Below are 21,119 nucleotides of genomic sequence, written 5' to 3'. Positions count from 1 at the left end.
AGGATCACTTTCAGAGGGACTTGGGGGGTCAAATGGGGTGCTAGGGACTGAACCCAGCTCAGCCACATACAAGGCAAGTGCTCTGCCCACTGTTCTATCTTGAGTTATTACTTCTCAGCCATGAGATGGGTTCATAGAAACTCCTTCCTCAGGGAAGGGAGACACTTTCCTCACTAACAGGTCATGAATTTATTCTGTTAGAATTCACTGGTCCTATGGACCAGGTAGCGTCCTGCTTTGTATGAGGCTTTAAGTTCCTGGGGGGAATCAGGTAGACAAAGTCCCTGTGCTCCTGGAGCTTTTAATTCTAACCGGTCCCGAAGATTAAATGATGAAAAACATGCACTAAGTTTAGCATAATATTTGAACACTCAGCACTATTAAGTGCTTACACTTGTTGAAATATCAGCCATTATCACTCTTGCTTTCTTCTTAGGTGTACAATTACATAATTGCTAATATAATAAGAGGTGTAGTTGCCCCTTCTTTTTATGTTGCTTAATATATTTTATTCTTTCTCTGGACTTATTTTATGTTTTTCCCCTCATCCTAATATAATGTCACACTCTGTATCTTTGGCAGTGTTTACAGTAGTTTACAATTAAGCACAATTTTTTCGGTTTGTTTTTGAGCCACACACACCCTGTGATGCTCAGGGGTACTTCTGGCTATGTGCTCAGAAATTGCTCCTGGCTCGGGGGACCAGGAATGGAACCCAGGTCTATCCTGGGTCAGCCGCATGCAAGGCAAAACATCCTAATGCTGTGCTATCTCTACGGAAAAATGTCTTGATAGCAGAGGATGTTTTGATCCATCAACCTCTGGGTTATGGGCCCAGCATGCTTCCGCTGTGCCACTCTGCTACCCAGTTGGCATGATTATTTTTTCTTTTTAAGGGGGGGAACCAGGGTTGGGTCACACCCGGCGGCGTACAGGAGTTACTCCTGGCTCTACGCTCAGAAATCGTTCCTGGCTGGCTCAAGGGACCATATGGGATACCGGGAACCGAACCCGGGTCTGCCCCGGGTTGGCTGCATGCAAGGCAAACGCCCCACCGCTGTGCTTTAGCTCCAGTCCCTGGCATGATTATTTTTAAAGTTATGTTCAGCTCTTCTGTTAATGACTCTTTGGACCATCTGTGGATTTGGTGAGTCATTTCTTCCCTCATCCAAATGTTTGCTTGTGGCAAAGCATATATCTTCCATATGTGAGACTCTGGGTTAAATTTTGAGTATAAAGTTCTATTAATTATGTTGTTTAATAATCAAAATCTGGGGGGCTGGAGCAGTGGTGCAAGCAGTAAGGCCTTTGCCTTGCACATACTAACCTGGGACAGACTGCGGTTCGATCCCCCTGGCTTCCCATATGGTCCCCCGAGCCAGGAATGATTTCTTCTTCTTCTTCTTTTTTTTTTTTTTTTTTTTTGATTTTTCGGGCCACACCCGTTTGCTCAGGGGTTACTCCTGGCTAAGCGCTCAGAAATTGCCCCTGGCTTGGGGGGACCATATGGGATGCCGGGGGATCGAACCTCGGTCCTTCCTTGGCTAGTGCTTGCAAGGCACACACCTTACCTCTAGCGCCACCTCGCTGGCCCCAGGAATTTCTTTCTTTTTTTTTTTTTTTGGTTTTTGGGCCACACCTGGCGGTGCTCAGGGGTTACTGCTGGCTGTTAGCTCAGAAATAGCTCCTGGCAGGCTTGGGGGACCATATGGGACACCAGGATTCGAACCAACCACCTTAGGTCCTGGATCAGCTGCTTGCAAGGCAAACACCACTGTGCTATTTCTCCAGGCCCCCCAGGAATTTCTTAATGCATAGCCAGAAGTAACTCCTGAGCGTCACCGGGTGTGGCCCAACAAGCAAAAAAAAAAAAAAAAAAAAAAAAAAAAAAGGGCCAGAGAGATAGCATGGAGGTAAGGCATTTGCCTTTAATGCAGGAGGTCATCGGTTCGAATCCCGGTGTCCCGCATGGTCCCCCGTGCCTGCCAGGAGCAATTTCTGAGCCTGGAGCCAGGAATAACTCCTGAGCACTGCCGGGTGTGACCCAAAACCACAAAAAAAAAAAAAAATCAAAAAATCAAAATCTGGGGCTGAAGAAATAACACTGGGCAGGATGCTTACCTTGCATGCAATTGACCTGGATTCAATCCCTAGACTCTTACATGGACCCCTGATCCCCACCAGAGGTGATTCTGGGGACAGAACCATTGTAACCCCAGAGCACTGCCAGGGCTGGCTTCCCAAACAAAACACAAACCAAATCAAAAATTTTTTTTGGGTCACACCCAGCAGCACTCAGGGGTTCCTCCTGGCTCTATGTTCAGAAATCGCTCCTGGAAGGCTCCAGGGATCATGTGGGATGCCGGGATTCGAACCACCGACCTTCTGTATGCAAGGCAAACGCCTTACCTCCATGCTATCTCTCCGGCCCCACCAAATCAAATTTTGGGACCTAGAAAGATAGTTCAGGGGCTGAAGCATTTACTTTGCATATTGTCAGCACTGCCAGTTGGCATCTCATGACCATATGCAGTCCCTGAAAATGACCCTGAGTACAGAGCCAGAGTATGCTCTGAGCATTATGGGGTATAGTCCAACCCATCCTCCATCCCCCAAGATTGGGTTGGCCTGCTTATCTGTCAACAAGTCCTCTGGAGACAGAGATCCTTCTTATAGCCTCCTTTATTTCACAGTATGTGGTAGATGTGGTTTGAGCCTGGTACTTTCTGAGGTTAGGGGGCTGGTGAGTCTTCCCTCCTTTCTGATTCAGAAGTCCTCATTTTCCATATTTCCTCAGGATGTGGGTTCCTTGGAGGAGAAGATGAAGAGCTTGGATGTGAACCAGGACTCGGAGCTCAAGTTCCATGAGTACTGGAGACTGATTGGGGAGTTGGCTAAGGAGATCCGGAAGGAGAAGGCCCAGGAGATCCGGAAGAAGTAAAACCACAGGCGGGGATGGGGTGGGCAGGGCAGGGATGGGTGGGGACAGGTGGAGCCCCACTTCTCAATAAAGTGTCCTTTCTGAAACACAGATGTTCCTCTTTAGACCCTGGTTATTTCTTTCTTCTTTTTTTCTTTAAAGGGTGGGAAATACTCTGCTCTGAGTTGAGTTAGAAGACCAAGACAGTGTTATTCATCCTGCAGCTGGCACAGGGTCTTGCACAGGGCAAGTGCTCGACACATAAGTAATTGATGAATGACTATGAAAGATAGGGATGGTCTCTGGGGGAGAGGATGTGGCTCATAGCCACCAGCTGCCTCCAGGACTCCAAGTTGTGGTCATGGCTTCTAGTTTCTTTTAAAATGAATAACTTTGTAATTTCACAGAGATTATATAAAAATAAAATTAAAAATTAATTTTAATTGAAGCCAAAGTGATAGTACATCAGATACGGCATTTATCTTGTGTGCAGCTAACTAGGGTTCAATCCTGGCATCTCGATATGTTTCCCTAAGCACCACCAGAAGTGATTCCTGAGTATAGAGCCAGGACTAACCCCTGAGCACTGCTGGGTGTGGCCCAAAGGCAAAATCAAAAATTTTTTTTGGGGGGGTTGGAGCTATAGCATGGCGGGTATGGCTCTTGCCTTGCATGTAGCCTATACGGGACCAACCCAGGTTTGAGCTCCGGCATCCCATATGGTCTTCTTAGCCTGCGAGGAGCAATTTCTGAGTGCAGATCTAGAAGTAACCCCTGAGCACACTGGGTGTTGTCCAAAAAACCAAAATAAAACAAACACATTAAAAAAATCGTTTTTTTGGGGGGGCCGGAGAGGTGGCGCTAGAGGTAAGGTTGCTGCCTTGCAAGAGCTAGCGTAGGAAGGACTATGGTTCGATCCTCCGGTGTCCCATATGGTTCCCCAAGCCAGGAGCAACTTCTGAGCACAAAGCCAGGAGTAACCCCTGAGCGTCAAATGGGTGTGGCCCAAAAACAAAAACAAAAAATTGTTTTTGTGGTGGGGAGGGGTTGGACCATACTTGATGCTACTCTGGGCTATTCCTGGTGGGACTGGGGGCCCCTAGATGATTCCAGAGATCAAACAGGTTATATGTTATATGTAAGGCAAGTGCCTTATCCTTTGTGCTATCTCTTTGGGCCCATTGTAAGCATTTCACCTATGGGTTTTTTTGTTTTGTTTTGTTTTGTTTTTCTCTGGTTTTTGGTTTTTGGGCCACATCTGGTGGCACTCAGGGGTTACTCCTGCTATGTGCTCAGAAATTGCTCCTGGCAGACTGAGGGACCATATAGGATAATGGGGATTGAACCTGGGTCTGTCCCAGGTCAGCCAGGTGCAAGGCAAACATTCTACTCCTGTGCTATTACTCCGGCCCTCACCTATGTTTTTGTTTTGTTTTGTTTTGGTTTTGGTTTTTGGGCCACACCCGTTTGATGCTCAGGGGTTACTCCTGACTATGCGCTCAGAAATCGCCCCTGGCCTGGGGGGACCATATGGGACACCGGGGGATCGAACCGAGGTCCGTCCTATGCTAGCACTTGCAAGGCAGACACCTTACCTCTAGCGCCACCTTCCCGGCCCCATTGTTTTGTTTTTTTGGGTCACACTCGGCAGTGTTCAGAGGTTACTCCTGGCTCTATGCTCAGAAATTGCTTCTGACAGGCTCAGGGGACCATATGGGATGCCGGGATTAGAACCACCGACCTTCTGCACGCAAGGCAAACACCTTACCACCATGCTATCTCTCTGGCCCCCTCACCAATGTTTTTTTTTAGGTGTGTGGTGTGTATGGGTAATATGTGCTGGGATGTAAATGTGTTTTTGTATGTGGTATGTGAAAGTATGTGTGTGTGTGGTGCTGGGGATTGGAATCAAATATATCACTTCTGAGCCCCATCCCTGGCCAGAGATAATTTCTCTTATTTTGGTGGTTGTTGCTGCTGTGAAACCCACATTAAATGGTGCTCTAGGGTTGTGTGGGGGTAAGAATCAAGCCTAGAATTTCACACATGCAGTACACATTTTCTACTACTTCAACTATATCCCTCAAAAGTAGAGAACTTTTTTTTTTTTGGTTGACATGGACCATACTTGAAAGTGACAGGTGCTATACTTGGGGACCAGGAGGTATAGGAATTGAACCAGGGGCCCCCTGCATGCAATTCTTTAGCTCTAAGTCTTTGGAATTCAAGACAAGTTCTCTATTGCTGGGTCACATCCCTGGCCCCATGGTAGGTTATGTATGGCACACCCAGAGGTGTTTGGCTTAGTCCTTGTTCTGTGTTCAGGGGTCACTCCTGTAGGGCAGGACATGAGGAACCTTATGTGGTATTGGGAAAGTCTACTACATGCAAGGCAAATGCCCTCTCCACTTTGTACCTTTCAATTTCTTGGGCCTAGTAGCTACTCTTTATAAAGCCTGAACTAAGGGGCTGGAGACACGGTATGGTGGGTGTGATGCTTGTAAAAAAAACTGATCCAGGTTTGATCTCAGTTTCCCCATATAGTTCTCTTAGTTCACCAGGAATGATCCCTGAGCTCAGAGCCAGAAGTAAGCCCTGAGCACTGCTGGGTGTGGCCCTCCCCTCCCCTCTAAATATCCTATATTAATAGTGAGAAATTGTAGAGAGAGGTGAGATCAGTCATAAAGAGTAGGGTGTTTGCCTTGCATGTGGCCAACACAGGATGGACCCCAGTTCAATTTCCAGCATCCCATATGGTTCCTGAGCCTGCCAGGGGCGATTTCTGTGTACAGAGCCAGGAGTAACCCCTGAGCACTGCTGGGTGTGACACAAACCTCCTCCCTCAAATAAAAAAAAAAAAAAAGAAAAGAAAAGAACAGAGGGGTCTGGGCTAAAATTCTAGAGCCTTTGTGAACTCCATCACCATCCAGGACTCAATAATTAATCTGTTAACACTGAGCTGCTCTCGAATGAGTCCTTGGATGTTCTCCCACCCCCACTTCGGTGGTGCCCTGGGGTGAGTGAGGGCTGAGGCTGCAGGATGCAGAAGTAGGTGGAGGTGATCCCAGACCTGCCTGGTGAGGGCACGAAGTTGCAGTGGCGACCAGCAGAGGACGCAGGGGCGGGGCAGCACAGCGACACTCAGTGCAACCAGGCTGGACCAAAGTGGGTCCCCAGCACACACCCTGGAGTGTTCCTAGAGGGAACACTGGGACTTTTTGCAGGCGCTTTTCCACTGGGGCTCCCTGGAGCGAGACCAGACTGGAAGCTGCAGCCAGTGAGACCTTCCCAGACCGGAAGGAAGCTCCTGAGACTTCCTCCAAAAGTCTTTGTTGAGGCACCTGTGGTTTCCTATGGAGGCCCCCTAAGCTAAGGGGAGCCTGGAAGGATGTGGGGCAGCTGGGTACCACTAGGCCCTTGAGTCTCCTACCCTCTTCCTGACCCACAGTAACTTCCGTGCACCCCCTGGTCCAACCCCTGATTCTCCACCCGCACCCCTGAGATGGGACTGGGGTGGGGTGGAGGTGCTGGGGCTCTCTCCTCTCCACTCTCTCTCTCTCTCTCTTTTTTTTTTTTTTTTGGTTTTTGGGTCACACCCGGCGGTGCTCAGGGGTTACTCCTGGCTGTCCGCTCAGAAATAGCTCCTGGCAGGCACGGGGGACCATATGGGACACCGGGATTCGAACCAACCACCTTTGATCCTAGATTGGCTGCTTGCAAGGCAAATGCCGCTGTGCTATCTCTCCGGGCCCCACACTCTCTTCACCCTCCCATCTCTTTGCCTACTCAGCTGTGCCTGGAGGGGAGGGGCTTCTGGCAAGGGAGAGTGTGATAGCATTTGTGTGTGTGTGTGTGTGTGTGTGTGTGTGTGTGTGTGTGTGAATGTTTGAATGTGTGTGCACATGTGCCAGTGTTCTAAGCACTGGGCACCGGGGGGGGGGGCTCCCCCCTCTTTCCTTTGGTTGCAGTAATTCTGCTTAGAGAAGCCTCTTCCCACCCTCTTGGTGGTGACTAATTCTTGCTCCTTTACCTCCTCTGCTTCCGAGTGCCCTAAAATTCCTCCAGGCCCTCCCACCTCTGGGCTTAGTCCATGGGTTTCAAGCAGTAAGCAGTCCCCCATCCTACCCTCTGGGGCACCCCAGCCAAGGTCTTCTGTCCTCCTAGGGTGGGCTCTCCAAGGCTCCATCCTGGGGGCGGGCTCAGGCCAGAGGAGGGTGGGGCGCACACAACTGGCTCACTGCCCTGGGCTGCAATAGCCTGGGTGCTTTGGGGGTGAGGCCCAGCCCCTTCACCCCGCCCTTCCCCCAGGTATAAGAGCTGAGCTCAGGTAGGCCAGCTCCTCCCATTCTGGTCAGTCTGCAGCTTGCCAGCAGGTAAGGAAGGAGACTGGGGCTTGTCACCCACACTGGAGGCCCTACCTAGCACACATCCCCACCTGCCAGGGCCCAGGTCCTGGGGTGTGTGATTATGTTGTGTGTTTCTGTGAGTGAGTGATTGAATGTGTGTGTATATGTGTGTGGAACAGGAGAGAAGGCGGAGGCCACAGGTCGAGGTGAGTCTCAGCGCTCAGCTTCCTGCCTGCTCTTGCACAGATCATGAGCTGTCAGCTGCTCAGGGGCCAGCAGTAGCCACAGGACAGAACTCATCACACACCGCCACCAGCAACATCTGCCACCAGCCAGCCATGGGACAGTGCCATTCAGCCAACGCCGAGGTGGGCACCTGCACCCTTTTCCTGGCCTAGAGGGTCTGATCCCCACTGAATGCTCCTCTTTCCTTGACACTGGTGGGACTGCACCCCCACCCCCTTGCCCACACCAGCAATGCCCTCATGGGAAGAGATCCCTGGGCTTCATGCTGGGACCTGCCTGGCCTGGGGACTGGAGGTGTGTGTGGGGGTTTGCTCAACCTGCCGCTCTGGGCAGGAGCCAGGGGGGTGAGGGGTGCTGGGTGCAGGCCCCAGAGTGGGAGGGCCCTTGTGCCTTCCAGTTGCAGGTGACGCTGGCTTGCTTGGGCGAGGTGGTTGCTGGGGGTGGGGTGCCTCCCTGACTTGGGCACTGCTGTCTCTGGCCCTCAGGACGCCCAGGAATTCAGCGACGTGGAGAAGGCCATTGAGACCCTCATCAAGAACTTCCACCAGTACTCAGTGGAGGGTGGGAAGCAGACACTGACCTCCACCGAGCTAAGGGATCTGGTCACCCAGCAGCTGCCCCACCTCATGCCGGTACTGGGGATCCTGCCCATCTCCCCCAACATCCTGACTTCCCCTTAAGTGCCCACATGGCTGACTCTGGGCCCATGGGGCAGGATGGCTGGGAAGGCGCTCCCCCACTTCGGTTTCCTGGCTGAGCTCGGGTTTTCCTTCCCTCAGAGTAACTGCGGGTTGGAGGAGAAAATTGCCAGCCTGGGCAGCTGTAACGACTCCAAGCTGGAATTCGGAAGCTTCTGGGAGCTGATCGGAGAAGCAGCCAAGAGCGTGAAGATGGAGAGTCCCGTCCGGGGCAGCTGAGCGCCTGCTCCGGGATTCTCCAGGGGGATCTCCACTCTCTTTGCTCTGCTCCCAGCCCGCACTGCCTCCCCTCTGCACGGCAGGGTGGGGGCCTGGAGGGAAGTGGAGGGATGAAGATGGTGGGTAGAAGGGCCCAGTGATTTGGGAGGGGGGCAGACAGAGAGGAGCTGTGGGAAATGAACGGGGAAGGGCTGGGGCACAGAGCAGGATATTTGGTGCTAAAAAAGGGTGACTAAGTCCTGCATCTGTATCTCTTCCCCTCTCCAATTTGGGGTCTCCCTGTCTTCCTTGCCTCCACTGCCAGTGTCCTGCCAGCTCCACCTTGGTTTGGGCAGTTGAACGGGTGGGTCAAGGTTTTGGGGAGAGGTTGTGTGCTGGGAATTTACTGAATGATAGTAGTTTTGTATCATTTGATTAATAAAACATTGGAAAAGTGAAAGATGGTATCTTTTGTTTGTATTTTGGGGCGACACAGAACACTGAGGGGGGACTGACTACTACATTGGGGAGTGGTGTCATTCTTGTTGGGACCTTTTTTTGATGCCTGGATGGCTCCTCAGGGGTTCACTATCCCTCTCCTGGAAGCTGTCTTCATTGCAGAGTGCCTTGTTCCCCCCTCCCCATCCTCCCTCACCACTACCTGTGGGTGAGGACTTGAGGGAATTTGAAGAGTCAGTGGCAGGGGAAATTTTGGGACTCAGTGGTTGCCACTGGGGGGGGGGGTGAATAGGGGTCCCCTTTCCTATGGTTTGGGTAGAGGTGGTACCAGGATACTGAGGTGGGTGTCCTGAAATGGGGGTCAGTCTGAGCTGGGAGAAGGATCTCCCCGGATGGGGACAAAGGACCAGAGCCAGACTATTCTCTGTTCCACCTGTGCATGGAAGTGTGGTGGACAAATGGGGGTTTGCCCATTTCCAAACTTCATCTTTGCTGCCCTTACTTTTTTTATTTTATTTTATTTTTATTTTTGGGCCATACCCAGCGATGCTCAGGGTTTTCTCCTGGCTCTGCACTCAGAAATCGCTCAGAAGACCATATGGGATGTCGGGAATCGAACCCAGGTCCATTCGGGGTTTGGCACATGCAAGGCAAATGCCCTACCACTGTGCCAGCCCCTGCTGCCCTTACTTTGGAGCCTGAGCCCATTCCAAGTGTTACCTCCTCATTCATAAAATGGGATATTCATAAAATAGGACATACCTATGAGATTGAGAAAATTGGTCTGGGAGGGCTGGTGAAACAATGAGTAAGGTGCCTTAGGAGCTGAGATCCAAGGGTGTGGTAGGAGAGGGTGCCCTGCTTCCTTCCATCTTGGGGGAAGGGATGGAGGGGCATTTTTGGAGGAATTGTTGCTTTATGTAAGTGATCCTAGCCTGGGATAAAACAAAAGCTCCAGGTAGGCAGAATTCTGCACTGCCCTGTCAGGAAGTGTCCAGGCCCGAAGTGCACTGGCCTTGGGCTGGGGCCTGACTTCCACGGGAGGGCAGGGAAGGCAGGTGAAGTCTTTCCTCCCAGATTCCGGTTCCGCTGGCCGGGTGGGGCTGGGGGCCAGGCTGTTTCCACCACTCCCTCCGGTGGGGGCCAGAAAAGGTGTGTGTGCCTTTAACCAGGGCGCAACCCCAGGGCCAGGGGAGGGAGTTCAGTCACACCCCCAGCTGCTCGCCAGGCTGGGAGGGAGTGGGACAGATTCTGGGAGTGCAGTGGGGAGGAGTCCTGGCTGGGCTGAGCGGGGGAGCTGCGGAGCCGGAGCCAGGCCATACAGCCCTGTCTGAGAGGAAGGAGGTGGCCCAGGAGGCAGGTGAGCACCCCAGCCCCCTCAACCTGAAGTCTGTGCTGCTGGAGGGACTCATGTGGGCTTGGGAGGCCAGACGGGGCAGTGGGGGCTTACCAGGAGGCCCTGTAGCTGAAAGGGGCTTCTTTACTGTAACTTTTCCCCAGTGCTGCTTTGGAGTGGCGTCTTTCTGCATGGTGGGGAGGGGGTCCAGACCCTCTGCCAGGCCTCCCATAGCTGGCTGGGCTTCTCTCCAGGGAGCGCGCCCTGCTCCCCATAGCAGCCTGTTCAAATTGCCCAAACGCAAAAGGGCAAATGCGGGCTGTAGGGCAGGGTGGTGTGCAATCCAGGATCCACACCTCGGTGGTGGGGGAGGTAAAGGGGGCACAGGGCACTTTCTCTGGGAGAGGGAGAGGACGAGCACTAGAAGTTGCCCTGGGGACCCCTGAACTCTGAAGACACCGAGAGGGGGAGATTGGGCCTAGGTGGCTTCTTGCAGCACGGGGCACTCTAGGTTCCCAGACAGAGAGACTGAGGGAACAGCTTCTGGGGAGGGACCTGAAGAGGCCCCTTGAACCCCACAGTTGCATCTTCACTTGGGGGCCCAGGCAGGTTCTGGCTTGACTCTGCTTGGCCACCCTCCAGGCTTCCCCACTGGGGTGAGGGCAGGGACTGGGAGAGAACCCCCATCTGTTGGAGATGGAAAGTGGGCTCAGCCCTCCCAGTCCCTGGCCAAAGAAAGAGGTGATGGGGAGGCCAGGGACTGGTGACTGGTGTGTGTGTGTGTGTGTGTGTGTGTGTGTGTGTGTGTGTGTGTGTGTGTGTGTGTCCATCCATCCACATTAAACTCCTATTTCTTTTTTGGGGGGATCATACCTGGCAGCGCTCTGGGATTACTCCTGGCTCTCTGCTCGCTCAGAAATTGCTCCTGACAGGAGCAGGCTTGGGGGACCTTATGGGTGTTAGGAATCGAACCACGGCCATGCTGGATTGGCCCAGTGCAAGGCAAACCCCCTCCTGTGCTATCTCTCTGGTCCCTAAACGTCTATTTCTTTTGCCAAAATGAGTAGCAGTACTCCAGGTCCATTTAGCAAAAAAAGCTGCAATGAGAGGGGGTTGATGGTTCATTCCCAAAGATGCAGTGGGGGCTAGCTACCTTGTGGGAGTGAGAGGTTGAATTCAGAGTGGGAGTCCAGGGACCTTGGGGTGAATTGGGAACTGGCCAATGGTCTGTGGTGTCTGGAGAAACTCATTTCAATGTCCCATTCACCTGCCCAGCCCCTGCAAGCTGCTGGATAAAGGAGAATGAATGAATGAGAAAGGAATTAATGAAGGCCAGTTCAATGGACGCAGGACAGAACTGATGCTTTAGGGGCTACTATAACGGGGGGGGGATGTTTCTAGGCTTCTAGGCATTGGATTCGAGTCCGATTTGAGTCAGAAGTGGGGATGGAAGGGAGAAGAAAGTGGAGTTTTGAGGGTGCTATGGGGGGCTGGAAACTCGGGAGGGTGTGGTTGGACGGGGGCGGGAGGGCGGGGCCGGGACCCAAGGGCATGGTGTCAGGGCAATTTGGCTTTTGGGGATGTCAGCAGGCCTGGCTGAGGTGGGCGGGGTGGGGGTGGGGGCCTCTGATTGCTCAATGGTGAGTCAGCCCTGGAGAGTTGGGGAGGAGGTGGGGAGGGCAGGCTCCAGGTGAGGAGCCCTGTTTCCCATGAAGGTACCTGTGTGTTCTCGCCTGCTGATCTGGGAGGGAGGAGGGAAGGCTGGCTGGTAGCTTGGTGAGAGATTGGGGTCCTGGCTTCCGGGAAGGGAGGGAGGTAGGGAGGCCAGGAGGAGGGTACTGAACTCCTGCCTTTCTCAAAACAGCCTCTGAAAAAGCCCAGACACCAGGTAGATTGCCTTCTTTTTCCTGCCTTCTCTATCTGACTCTGAGATGTGGAGGGAGAGAGGATCCTAAGGTGGTCCTGACAGCAGATAGCTCACTGTGCTTTGTAGTTAGTGCTCAGTTGCCCAAGGCCAGGTTAGTGGCTATGGCTTCCATTGAAGGGACAAGGTCCCCCGAGTCCCACCAAGGAGTGATCCCTGAGCACAGAACCAGCAATAAATCCCAAGCATCGCCCAAGCTGTGGGCCAGAAAAAAAGAAGAAAAAAAAAATACAACAAACACCAAGGCAGATGTTGGGAAGTATGAGAGAGGCAGAACAGCTTCATCTCCCCCCACTCCCTCACCCCCCCCCCCCCGCAAGTAAAAATTCACCCCTCTCAAGGCTGGAGTGATGCAGAATGGGTAGGGCTTTTTGCCTTGCCTGTGACCAACCTGGGTTCGTCCCCAGCATCCCCTATGGTACACTGAGCCTGCCGGGAGTGATTTCTGAGTACAGAACCAAGAGTAATGCCTGAGTGCCACTGGGTGTGGTCCAAAACAACAACAAACAAATAAAAGAAACAGACCAAAAAAAACCAAAATCAAACCTCCTCTTAGGGAACAAGGTCCAGAGTGGTGGAAGCGCCTCTCTGGGTCTTTCACTTGTAGCCTAGCGTCATCCTAGTTCAAGTAGATCCCACTTTCAGAATTCCTGAGAATGCTGGCTGATTTCCTTGGGGACAGCAGACACCCCTCATGGGGTGAATCCTGTCACCTCCTTTGTGGCCTTTGCTCCTGAGGTCACTACAACTGAGCCATTCATTCTTGGTGTGGTCTGCTGGCGATCATGGCTGGGGCAGCCCAGCCTGGCCCTTCTCCCTCCTAGCTCTTCTTCCTTCCTGTATTCTGGCCTCGGTGGGCTCTTAACCTCTCAGAAAAACTGCAAAACGTACAAAAATCTTAAAAGGGGGCTTTGGTGCCCGGGAGAGATGGTTTCAGGCTAGTACTGACCAGCTGCTCGCTGGAGTGAGGAGTTGGACCTTGAAGGCCGGATGAGTGGGGTGGGGCCAGGTTTATATCCCAACAGCAGCTTTGGAAGAAACACTGTCCGTGAACCCTGCATCTGAGGCGACGAAACCAAGTACCCAGGCACCTAGGCTGGCTGGTTGGCAAAGGCAGGGTATCTTGGGGATACTCAGGGCAGGGGGCAGGGTGAAGCTTATAGGGGGACTTGGGTTTGGGCTGGAGCTGCAGGTGCTGGAGAGGGCAGAGAATGGGATGACAAGAAGGGGAGCAGCAAGTAAGTGGCTAGGTGGGGTCCCAAACTCGCCTTCCCACTACCATAGGGGTCACTCAGGCCAGAATGGTAGCTGGTCGGCTGCGCCCACCTTCCCTTGCCAGGCCCAATGGGCAGACGCCGGCCTCTCATTCCTAGACTTGAGGGCGGGAGGGGAGTCTCATTTGTTTGATTCCTTTGGGGGGGCTCTGGGCATGGGCGGGCTCACAGACAGATCCGCCTGCCCCCCTCATATCCTGTTATTCAGCAGACTGCTGTGTTTCGGGCAATGTGAGTGTCTTTTGTCCTGGGGTGAGGGGGTGATGCATGGCCTCCGGCTGCCTGCTCCAGCTCCAGCTGGTACAGAATCCAGCCCAACTCCTCTTTAGGTAATGGGGTGGTGGGGTCTTTGGGACCTGTTGCTGTATGTTTCAGCGTAGGTGTGAGGGAGGAGAGTGAGGTGTGGTTGGTAGCCTGTACAAATGACACAGTCCCAGATTAGGGCGGACTCGGCCTGAGATGGGCCGGTTGAAGGGAGACTCTGTGGCCTGCGCCGGGGTCTCCTATAATCCTGGGTGGAGGAAACAGAGTTCTTTGGCGCAGCTCCTGGGGTTTATTCTGGGGAGCCTAGCCTGGCTGTGCCTGCTCAGGGCAGGGCAGGGTAGGCCAGGGAGCTTCCTCTCCTCACTTCCCACAAGAGACAGCCTTGATGGCCCAGTGCCCTGGGCTGGGGAGAGCCTGGAGAAACCTGTTGAGGCGGTTGAACTGGGGAGCATCTGAGTTAGAGAAGCTACATAGTTCTCATTCCAGGTGCACTTCGTGCCCACCCTGGATCCCCCTCCCTGCAGCTCGCTGCCTGTAGAGATCCAGCCTGCCTGAGGGTCTGAGGCCTGGTGGTGTGTGTGTGTGTGTGTGTGTGTGTTCACATGTGAATGTATGTGCATGCATGTGGTTGTTAGGAAGAGTGTGCTTATGCATGTCTTTGAGTGTGTGGGCATGCCACATGTATGTGTGAGCACGCACATGCTCACGCGAATGTGTGTGCGTGTGTGTGCAGGAAGCCAGTAATAGGGGTATAAGAAGAGGTCTGGGTTGTGGTTCCTGACTCATTGGACCTTCTTCTGGTGCCCAGGAGGGTCAGGTGTGGGAGGCGAGATGGCAGACTGCTACACGGATCTGGAGAAGGCGGTGGTGGTCCTGGTGGAGAACTTCTACAAGTACGTGTCCAAGCATAGTCTGGTCAAGAACAAGATCAGCAAGAGCAGCTTTCGGAAGATGCTTCAAAAAGAACTCAACCACATGCTGACGGTCAGTTTTCTTCCTGGGCTCCTCTCCCCATTGCTGTATCCTCTTTGGGGGGGGGGTGTCTCTTTTCTCACTGCCCTGTCCTTCGGGAGTCCCAGATGCCACGCAGGCACTTTTCCTGAGGTTCTACCAACTGGCTCTGAGGGGCGGGTGCTTTCCATATGGCTGACACCCAGTTCCGCTGCAGGACACTGGGAACAGGAAGGCGGCTGACAAGCTCATCCAGAACCTGGACGCCAACCATGATGGCCGCATCAATTTCGACGAGTACTGGACCTTGATAGGCGGCATTACCTGCCCCATTGCCAATCTCATCCGCCAGCAGGAGCAGCAGAGCAGCAGCTAGGGGACCCCAAGCCCGTCCGTGACACCACCCCATGTCCTCAAGTCTCAGCTTCATCCTGCCCCTGCCCCTCCCTCCTCCCTCTCACCTGCCCCCTGCTGCTGACCAGAGGGTGGGAGATAGCAGGGCCCCTTTGTGAATGTCTCTGTCCAGGGGTGTCTCTCTGATGGCCTCAGTTCTTTGACCTAGCAAATCTTGAGATGCCCTTTGTGAGATCAAAATGCTGTTTGAGGTTCCCGAGACTTCCCTTCTTAAGCCCTTGGACCCCAACGCTGTCTGATTGCAATCTTCTGACCTCAGGACCAGCTTGCTGTTTCAGTTCTCTCAGCTGAGGTGCAGCAGTGGAGACCTTGTGCCTCTCCTGGGAGAAGACTTCAGGGACTACCCTCCAGATGCCTCTGAAGTGGGAGTGAGCTAAGGGGGGTTGAGCCCCTCCCGCCTGCTCAGCCCAGGGATGCCCATAAAGGCTTGATTTGGAATTTGTATTTCCCTCACCTTGTCTCCTTGTGATGTCCATTAAACCTTTCTGCACCTTGGAACTTCCTCCTGCCTTGATGGTTTTTGCTCTGGGCTACCTGGGACATATGACAGAGAACCTCTCCAGGTAGAGCCCAAAGGAAGCTGGAGCTGTTAGCTGTGGTCCTGCAGCTCCCTTCTCCATCTTGGGCTCCCCCTTACCATTCTTGGAATCTGTCACAGCCCCGGCTAGGACCTCTGTCAATTCCAGGTCAATTTCAGGTCAATTTCAGGTCAATTTCAGATCAGTTTCAGGTTCTACTGGGAAATTTATCACTGATGTCACTAACACACAGGAAATGGGGATAGAATCTAGAGGTGGGTGCAAGAACCCAAGGGTGTGGTCAAGTTTTGAATTCAGTTCTATAGGGCGGGGGAGGGAAGTGGCACTCTACAGTGGCTGGAAATGACCCCCCCACCCCCTCATACACACACAGTTCTTGAGGGTAGCAGAGAAATAGAACAGAGCAGGCAGTCTGGACTAGAGTGTGCTGGACAGGTTTTCTTTTTGTTTGTTTGCTTGTTTTGCTTTTGGGTCACACTAAATTGTTCTTAGAACTTATTCCTGCCTCTGCAATCAAGGATCACTCCTTGTAGGTGCTTGAGAGACCACCTGGGATGCTGGGAATGGAATTAGGGTTGGCTACATGCAATCCCAAGCACCTTACTCAGTGTAACATTATTGCTTTGGCTCCTGAGCAGGAGTTTTGATTTTATTTAAAAAATTGTTTTTTGGTTTTTGGTTTTTGTTTTTTGAGCCAAACCTGACAATGCTCAGGTGTTATAATAATTGCACTCAGCAATTATTTCTAGAGGTGCTAGGGAGGCCATATGCAATGCTGAGGATCAAAGTGGGGTTAGCTTTGTGCAAGGTAAATACCTTCCCCGCTATACTGTCTCTCCAACTCCTGGACGGGCATTTTTCAAGACCTAGAGAGGTTGCTATCTGTTTCAGAGACTCCCCTGAAAATTGGTGTTCCACAAATAGAATCTGTGGTATAGGCAGTTCTGTCACCTTGTCTCCTTGTCAATCTCTTTCCCAGTACCTAGTCAGTGCAGAGGGCTTGCCCTTGAGTGCTCTCATGCCCACTGACTGAGCAGTGAAGACTGCATTCAATCTCTCCCTCCCCCCCCCCCCCTCAGATGGTCCTTATGTATGTTTATCCTTTTTTGGAGGGTTGTATGGGGTCACACTGGTAGTACTCAAGGTTCCTGCTTTGTGGGGTTCAGGGGATTTCATGTGGTGCCATGGAATGAACTTGGATGGACCATGTGCAAAGCAAGGACCTCCTGTACCATCTTTTTGCCCCTTATGCATATATTTAACAATAATAAATGAAATAGATGTATAAAAATATAGAACAAATTTACCTCAACAATTTTGGTGGGGGGGGTTCACACCTGGTGCTTAGGGATTACTCCTGGCTCTGTGCTCAGAATTACTCCTGGCAGGCTCAGGGAACCACATGGGATGCTGGGGATCGAAGCTGGGTTGGCTGTATGCAAGGCAAATACCCTACCCAGTGTGCTCTGGCCCCTATCTCAACAATTTTAAGTGTTACAATATTATCCACCAAACATAATCCACATCTGTTGTTCAGTAGGTATCTAGAACTTTTCATCTTGCAACATTAAAACCCTGTACCTCCCTTTAGTCCTCAACAGCCACCATTCAATGCCATTTCTTTGAATATGATGACTGCAGACACTCATAAGTGCTAATAAGTGGAGTTTTGCAGAATCTATATTTTTGGGATAGGCTTATTACACTTGGTTTAATTTGCCTCATTTCATTCTTTTTTTTTTTTTTTTTGGGCCACACCCGGCAGTGCTCAGGGATTACTCCTGGCTGTCTGCTCAGAAATGGCTCCTGGCAGGCACGGGGGACCATATGGGACACCGGGATTCGAACCAACCACCTTAGGTCCTGGATTGGCTGCTTGCAAGGCAAACGCCACTGTGCTATCTCTCCGGGCCCCCTCATTTCATTCTTATTGTCGTATATGACAGAATTTCCTTTCTTTTCCAAGACTGAATAGTAATCTATTACAGATATTTGTCACATCTATTTACATGTCAATGAACATTTGTATTGCTTTTTCATTTTGGCTATCATGCTGCAAAGAACCAAGGAAAGTGGGTTAGTGTCTTTTTGAGGTCCATTAAAATTTTTTTTTATTTTTTGGGGGGTTTTGGACCACACCCATTTGACTCTCAGGGGTTACTCCTGGCTATGCGCTCAGAAATTGCTCCTGGCTTTGGGGGGACCATATGGGACACCGGGGTTTCGAACCCTGATCCGTCCTACACTAGCGCTTGCAAGGCAGACATCTTACCTCTAGCGCCACCTCTTCGGCCCCACCGTTAAAATTATTTTTGTTTTACTTTTGGGTCACACCTGCTGGTGTTTAGGGTTTACATCTGACTCTGAGCTCAAGGATCACTTTTTGTTTTGTTTTTGGGTCACACCCAGCGGTGTGTTACTTCTCAGAGGTTACTTCTGGCTCTGTGCTCAGAAATTGCTCCTGGCAGGCACAGGGATTCCGGGATTCGAACCACCATCCATCCTGTTTGGGTCGCGTGCAAGGCAAACTCCTTTCTGCTGTGCTATCGCTTCAGCCCCTCAAGAATCACTTCTGTTGGGGCTTAGGCGATCATATGTGGTGCTGGGGTCGTACCTGAGTTTGGGGAGTGTAAGACATGCCCCTTCCTGACTGCTATTTCTAATTCTTTTTGTTTGCTTTGGGACCAGAAACAGCGATGTTCAGGGGTTACTTCTGGCTCTACACTCAAGAATAACTCCTGGCAGTACTCAGGAGACCAGATGTGCTGTTAGCTCTGGCTCCTATATATTAATTCTTTTTGTTTTGTTTTGTTTTTGGTCACACCCGGAGGCGCTCAGGGGTTACTCCTGGCTCTGTGCTCAGAAGTCGCTCCTGGCAGGTTCAGGGGACCGTATGAGATGCTGGGAATCGAACACGAGTCTGTCTGGCTGCTTGTAAGGCAAGTGCCCTACTGCTGTGCTCGCTCTTGGACCCTATTTATTGACTCTTGATTGTTGCACTAATTTTGCATTTAAGATATAATTCCCCTTGATCCACAGTATATAAGTTTTTTTTTTTTTTTTTTTTTTTTTTGGGTTTTGGGCCACACCCGGCAGTGCTCAGAGGTTACTCCTGGCTGTCTGCTCAGAAATAGCTCCTGGCAGGCACGGGGGACCATATGGGACACCGGGATTCGAACCAACCACCTTTTGGTCCTGGATCGGCTGCTTGCAAGGCAAACGCCGCTGTGCTATCTCTCCGGGCCCAAGATTTTTAATGTGCAATAGAATTCAGTTTGCTAGTATTTTACATCAGTATTCACTAGAGATATTGGTGCACAACTTTTTTTTTTTGTAGTGTCTGTTTTTTAGCTTTAGTATCAGAGTAATGTCCTGTAATATGTATGAACTTGGAAGTATTCTTTTCCATCCTTTTGTTTGTTTGTTTATTGTTATTCCTATATCTACACATCCAGGAATCACTCCTGGTGGGCTAGGGGACCATATGGGATACTGAACCCGGGTCATTCACATGCAAGGTGAACACCCAATGTACTTTAGCTCCCGCTTTTCCTTTTTTTTTTTTTTTTTTTGGTTTTTGGGTCACACCCAGCAGTACTCAGGGGTTACTCCTGGCTCTATGCTCAGAAATTGCTCCTAGCAGGCTCGGGAGACCATCTGGGATGCCAGGATTCGAACCACCATCCTTCTGTGTCTAAGGCAAACGCCCTTACCGCTGTGCTATCTCTCCAGCCCCTCCTTTTTGTTTTTAGAAGAGTTTGAGGAGGATTGATACCATTTGGCCCTGAGATTTTTATTTTTGGAGATTTTTTGTTTGTGTGTTTTGGGGCCACACCCAGCTCTGCACTCAGAAATTACTCCTAGGAGGCGTGGGGTCCACACGGGATGATGCAGGTGATTGAACCTGGGTCAGCTGCATGTAAGGTAAATGAGCTACCTGTTGTGCTATAGCTCCAGCTTGGAGATTTTTGATTACTGACATAATCTCCATATTTGTCTTTTTGATTTTTTTAAAAATCAGGCAGTCTGAGTAGATTATATGTTTCAATCTAGGTTATCCAATTTGTAGAAATATAATTGTTCATTATCGTGTCTTATGATCCTTAATATTAGTAACAACATCTTTGCTTCATTTCTGATGCTTTGTGTTTTCTCCATTGATTTATTTTTTGTTTTGTTTTTGGGCTGCACACCCAGTGATGCTCAAGGCTTACTCAGTGATGCTCAAGGCTCTGAGTTCAGGATCACTTCTTTTTTTTTTTTTTTTTTTTTTTGGTTTTTGGGCCACACCCGGTAACGCTCAGGGGTTACTCCTGGCTATGTGCTCAGAAGTTGCTCCTGGCTTGGGGGACCATATGGGACACCGGGGGATCGAACCGCGGTCCGTCCAAGGCTAGCGCAGGCAAGGCAGGCACCTTACCTTTAGCGCCACCGCCCGGCCCTCAGGATCACTTCTGATGGTGCCCCGGGGACCAAATAGGGTGTTAGAGATTAAAACTCAGTTATCCAAATACAAGGCAAGTGCCATACCCGGCTCTGTGTTTTCTCCTTTTATCTATGTTAATATAGATACAGATAAATTTCATTAATATTAAAAATGGACCAAGTTTTGAGAGTTGGCTGGGGAGATAATTGAAAGACTGAAGTCACGCCTACTTTTACTTTGCATATATGACCCCTGAGTGTCAGGGTATATTGCTGGTCATCTCTTGGGCTAGCACTTGTGGCCCTCAGTGCCTCAGGGTTTGGGTAGCGCTGCATCGGTAGACCCAAGCACATAACCATCTGGCCTGGTGCAGCCATGAGAAGTATTTTTGGGAGTAACCTTGGGCTCCTGAACACTGCTGGGGAGTTCCTCCCACCTCCAAATTATGGTTTCATTGCTTTTTTATTCTATATCTTTTATTATTATCATATTATGGAGTGCTCTTATTATTTTATTATTGCTTATTTTAGTTTTTTGATTTTTTTTTAAACTTTTGGCACCGTGACTTAAAATACTGCTTATAGGGTTTCTTTCTTTCTTAATTTTTTTTTTTTTTTTGGTTTTTGAGTCACACCCGGCAGCACTCAGGAGTCACTCCTGGCTCTACACTCAGAAATCATTCCTGGCAGGCTCCAGGGACCATATGGGATGCTGGGATTCGAACAACCGTTCTTCTGCATGCAAGGCAAACGCCCTAACCTCCATGCTATCTCTCTGGCCCCTATAGGGTTTCATGTGTACAATGTTTCAGCAACACACCCTCCTTCAAGCCAACCTTTTGTTATCTTTTTTCATTTATTTATATAATAATATTCATTAACTCCAGCTTCTTCTACTTATCCATTTCAATATTTACTATTTCTTATCTTCTGAAAGCTTTACATTTAGTTTGTTCTTTAACTAGGTCCTTTTGTAAAGTTGAGATTTGAGTTTGTTTTTTTCTTTCTTTCTTTCCTTCCCTCCCTCCCTTTTCTTTCTTTCCTCTCTTCCTTTTCTTCCTTCCTTGAATTCCTTCCTTCCTCCCTCCCTCCCTCCCTCCCTCCCTCCCTCCCTCCCTCCCTCCC

At 50.8% G+C, this 21,119-nt stretch overlaps 3 protein-coding genes across 5 annotated transcripts in view; all 3 read left to right on the top strand.

Moving 5' to 3' along the window:
• Positions 1-3,012, top strand: part of S100A13 (S100 calcium binding protein A13) — a 15,938-nt gene extending 12,926 nt beyond the window's left edge. For both annotated transcript variants that reach the window (XM_049782366.1, XM_049782365.1), the window contains exon 3: positions 2,798-3,012. In XM_049782366.1, coding sequence (XP_049638323.1) covers positions 2,798-2,941 — 144 coding nt within the window. In that variant the 3' untranslated portion in view covers positions 2,942-3,012. The remainder of the gene's footprint in view (positions 1-2,797) is intronic.
• Positions 3,013-7,455: 4,443 nt separating this feature from the next.
• S100A14 (S100 calcium binding protein A14) lies at positions 7,456-8,717 on the top strand. Its single transcript, XM_049782362.1, has 3 exons — positions 7,456-7,634; positions 7,998-8,144; positions 8,292-8,717. Exons 1-3 carry the CDS (start codon positions 7,605-7,607, stop codon positions 8,427-8,429), a joined length of 315 nt encoding a protein of 104 aa, XP_049638319.1. The 5' UTR covers positions 7,456-7,604; the 3' UTR covers positions 8,430-8,717.
• A 1,422-nt stretch (positions 8,718-10,139) lies between these two features.
• On the top strand, positions 10,140-15,528 carry S100A16 (S100 calcium binding protein A16). Of its 2 annotated transcripts, none has more exons than XM_049782363.1 (3): positions 10,140-10,227; positions 14,474-14,649; positions 14,834-15,528. In XM_049782363.1, exons 2-3 carry the CDS (start codon positions 14,497-14,499, stop codon positions 14,990-14,992), a joined length of 312 nt encoding a protein of 103 aa, XP_049638320.1. In that variant the 5' UTR covers positions 10,140-10,227; positions 14,474-14,496; the 3' UTR covers positions 14,993-15,528. The 2 variants fall into 2 exon arrangements, with proteins under 2 accessions (XP_049638320.1, XP_049638321.1); XM_049782364.1 differs by lacking the exon at positions 10,140-10,227 and adding an exon at positions 13,626-13,730.
• Positions 15,529-21,119: the final 5,591 nt, after the last annotated feature.

Source organism: Suncus etruscus, chromosome 10 (assembly GCF_024139225.1).
Source record: "Suncus etruscus isolate mSunEtr1 chromosome 10, mSunEtr1.pri.cur, whole genome shotgun sequence".
Taxonomy (NCBI): domain Eukaryota; kingdom Metazoa; phylum Chordata; class Mammalia; order Eulipotyphla; family Soricidae; genus Suncus; species Suncus etruscus.
Note: the sequence above shows the minus strand (reverse complement) of the source record. Positions and strands in the feature narration are given on the sequence as shown.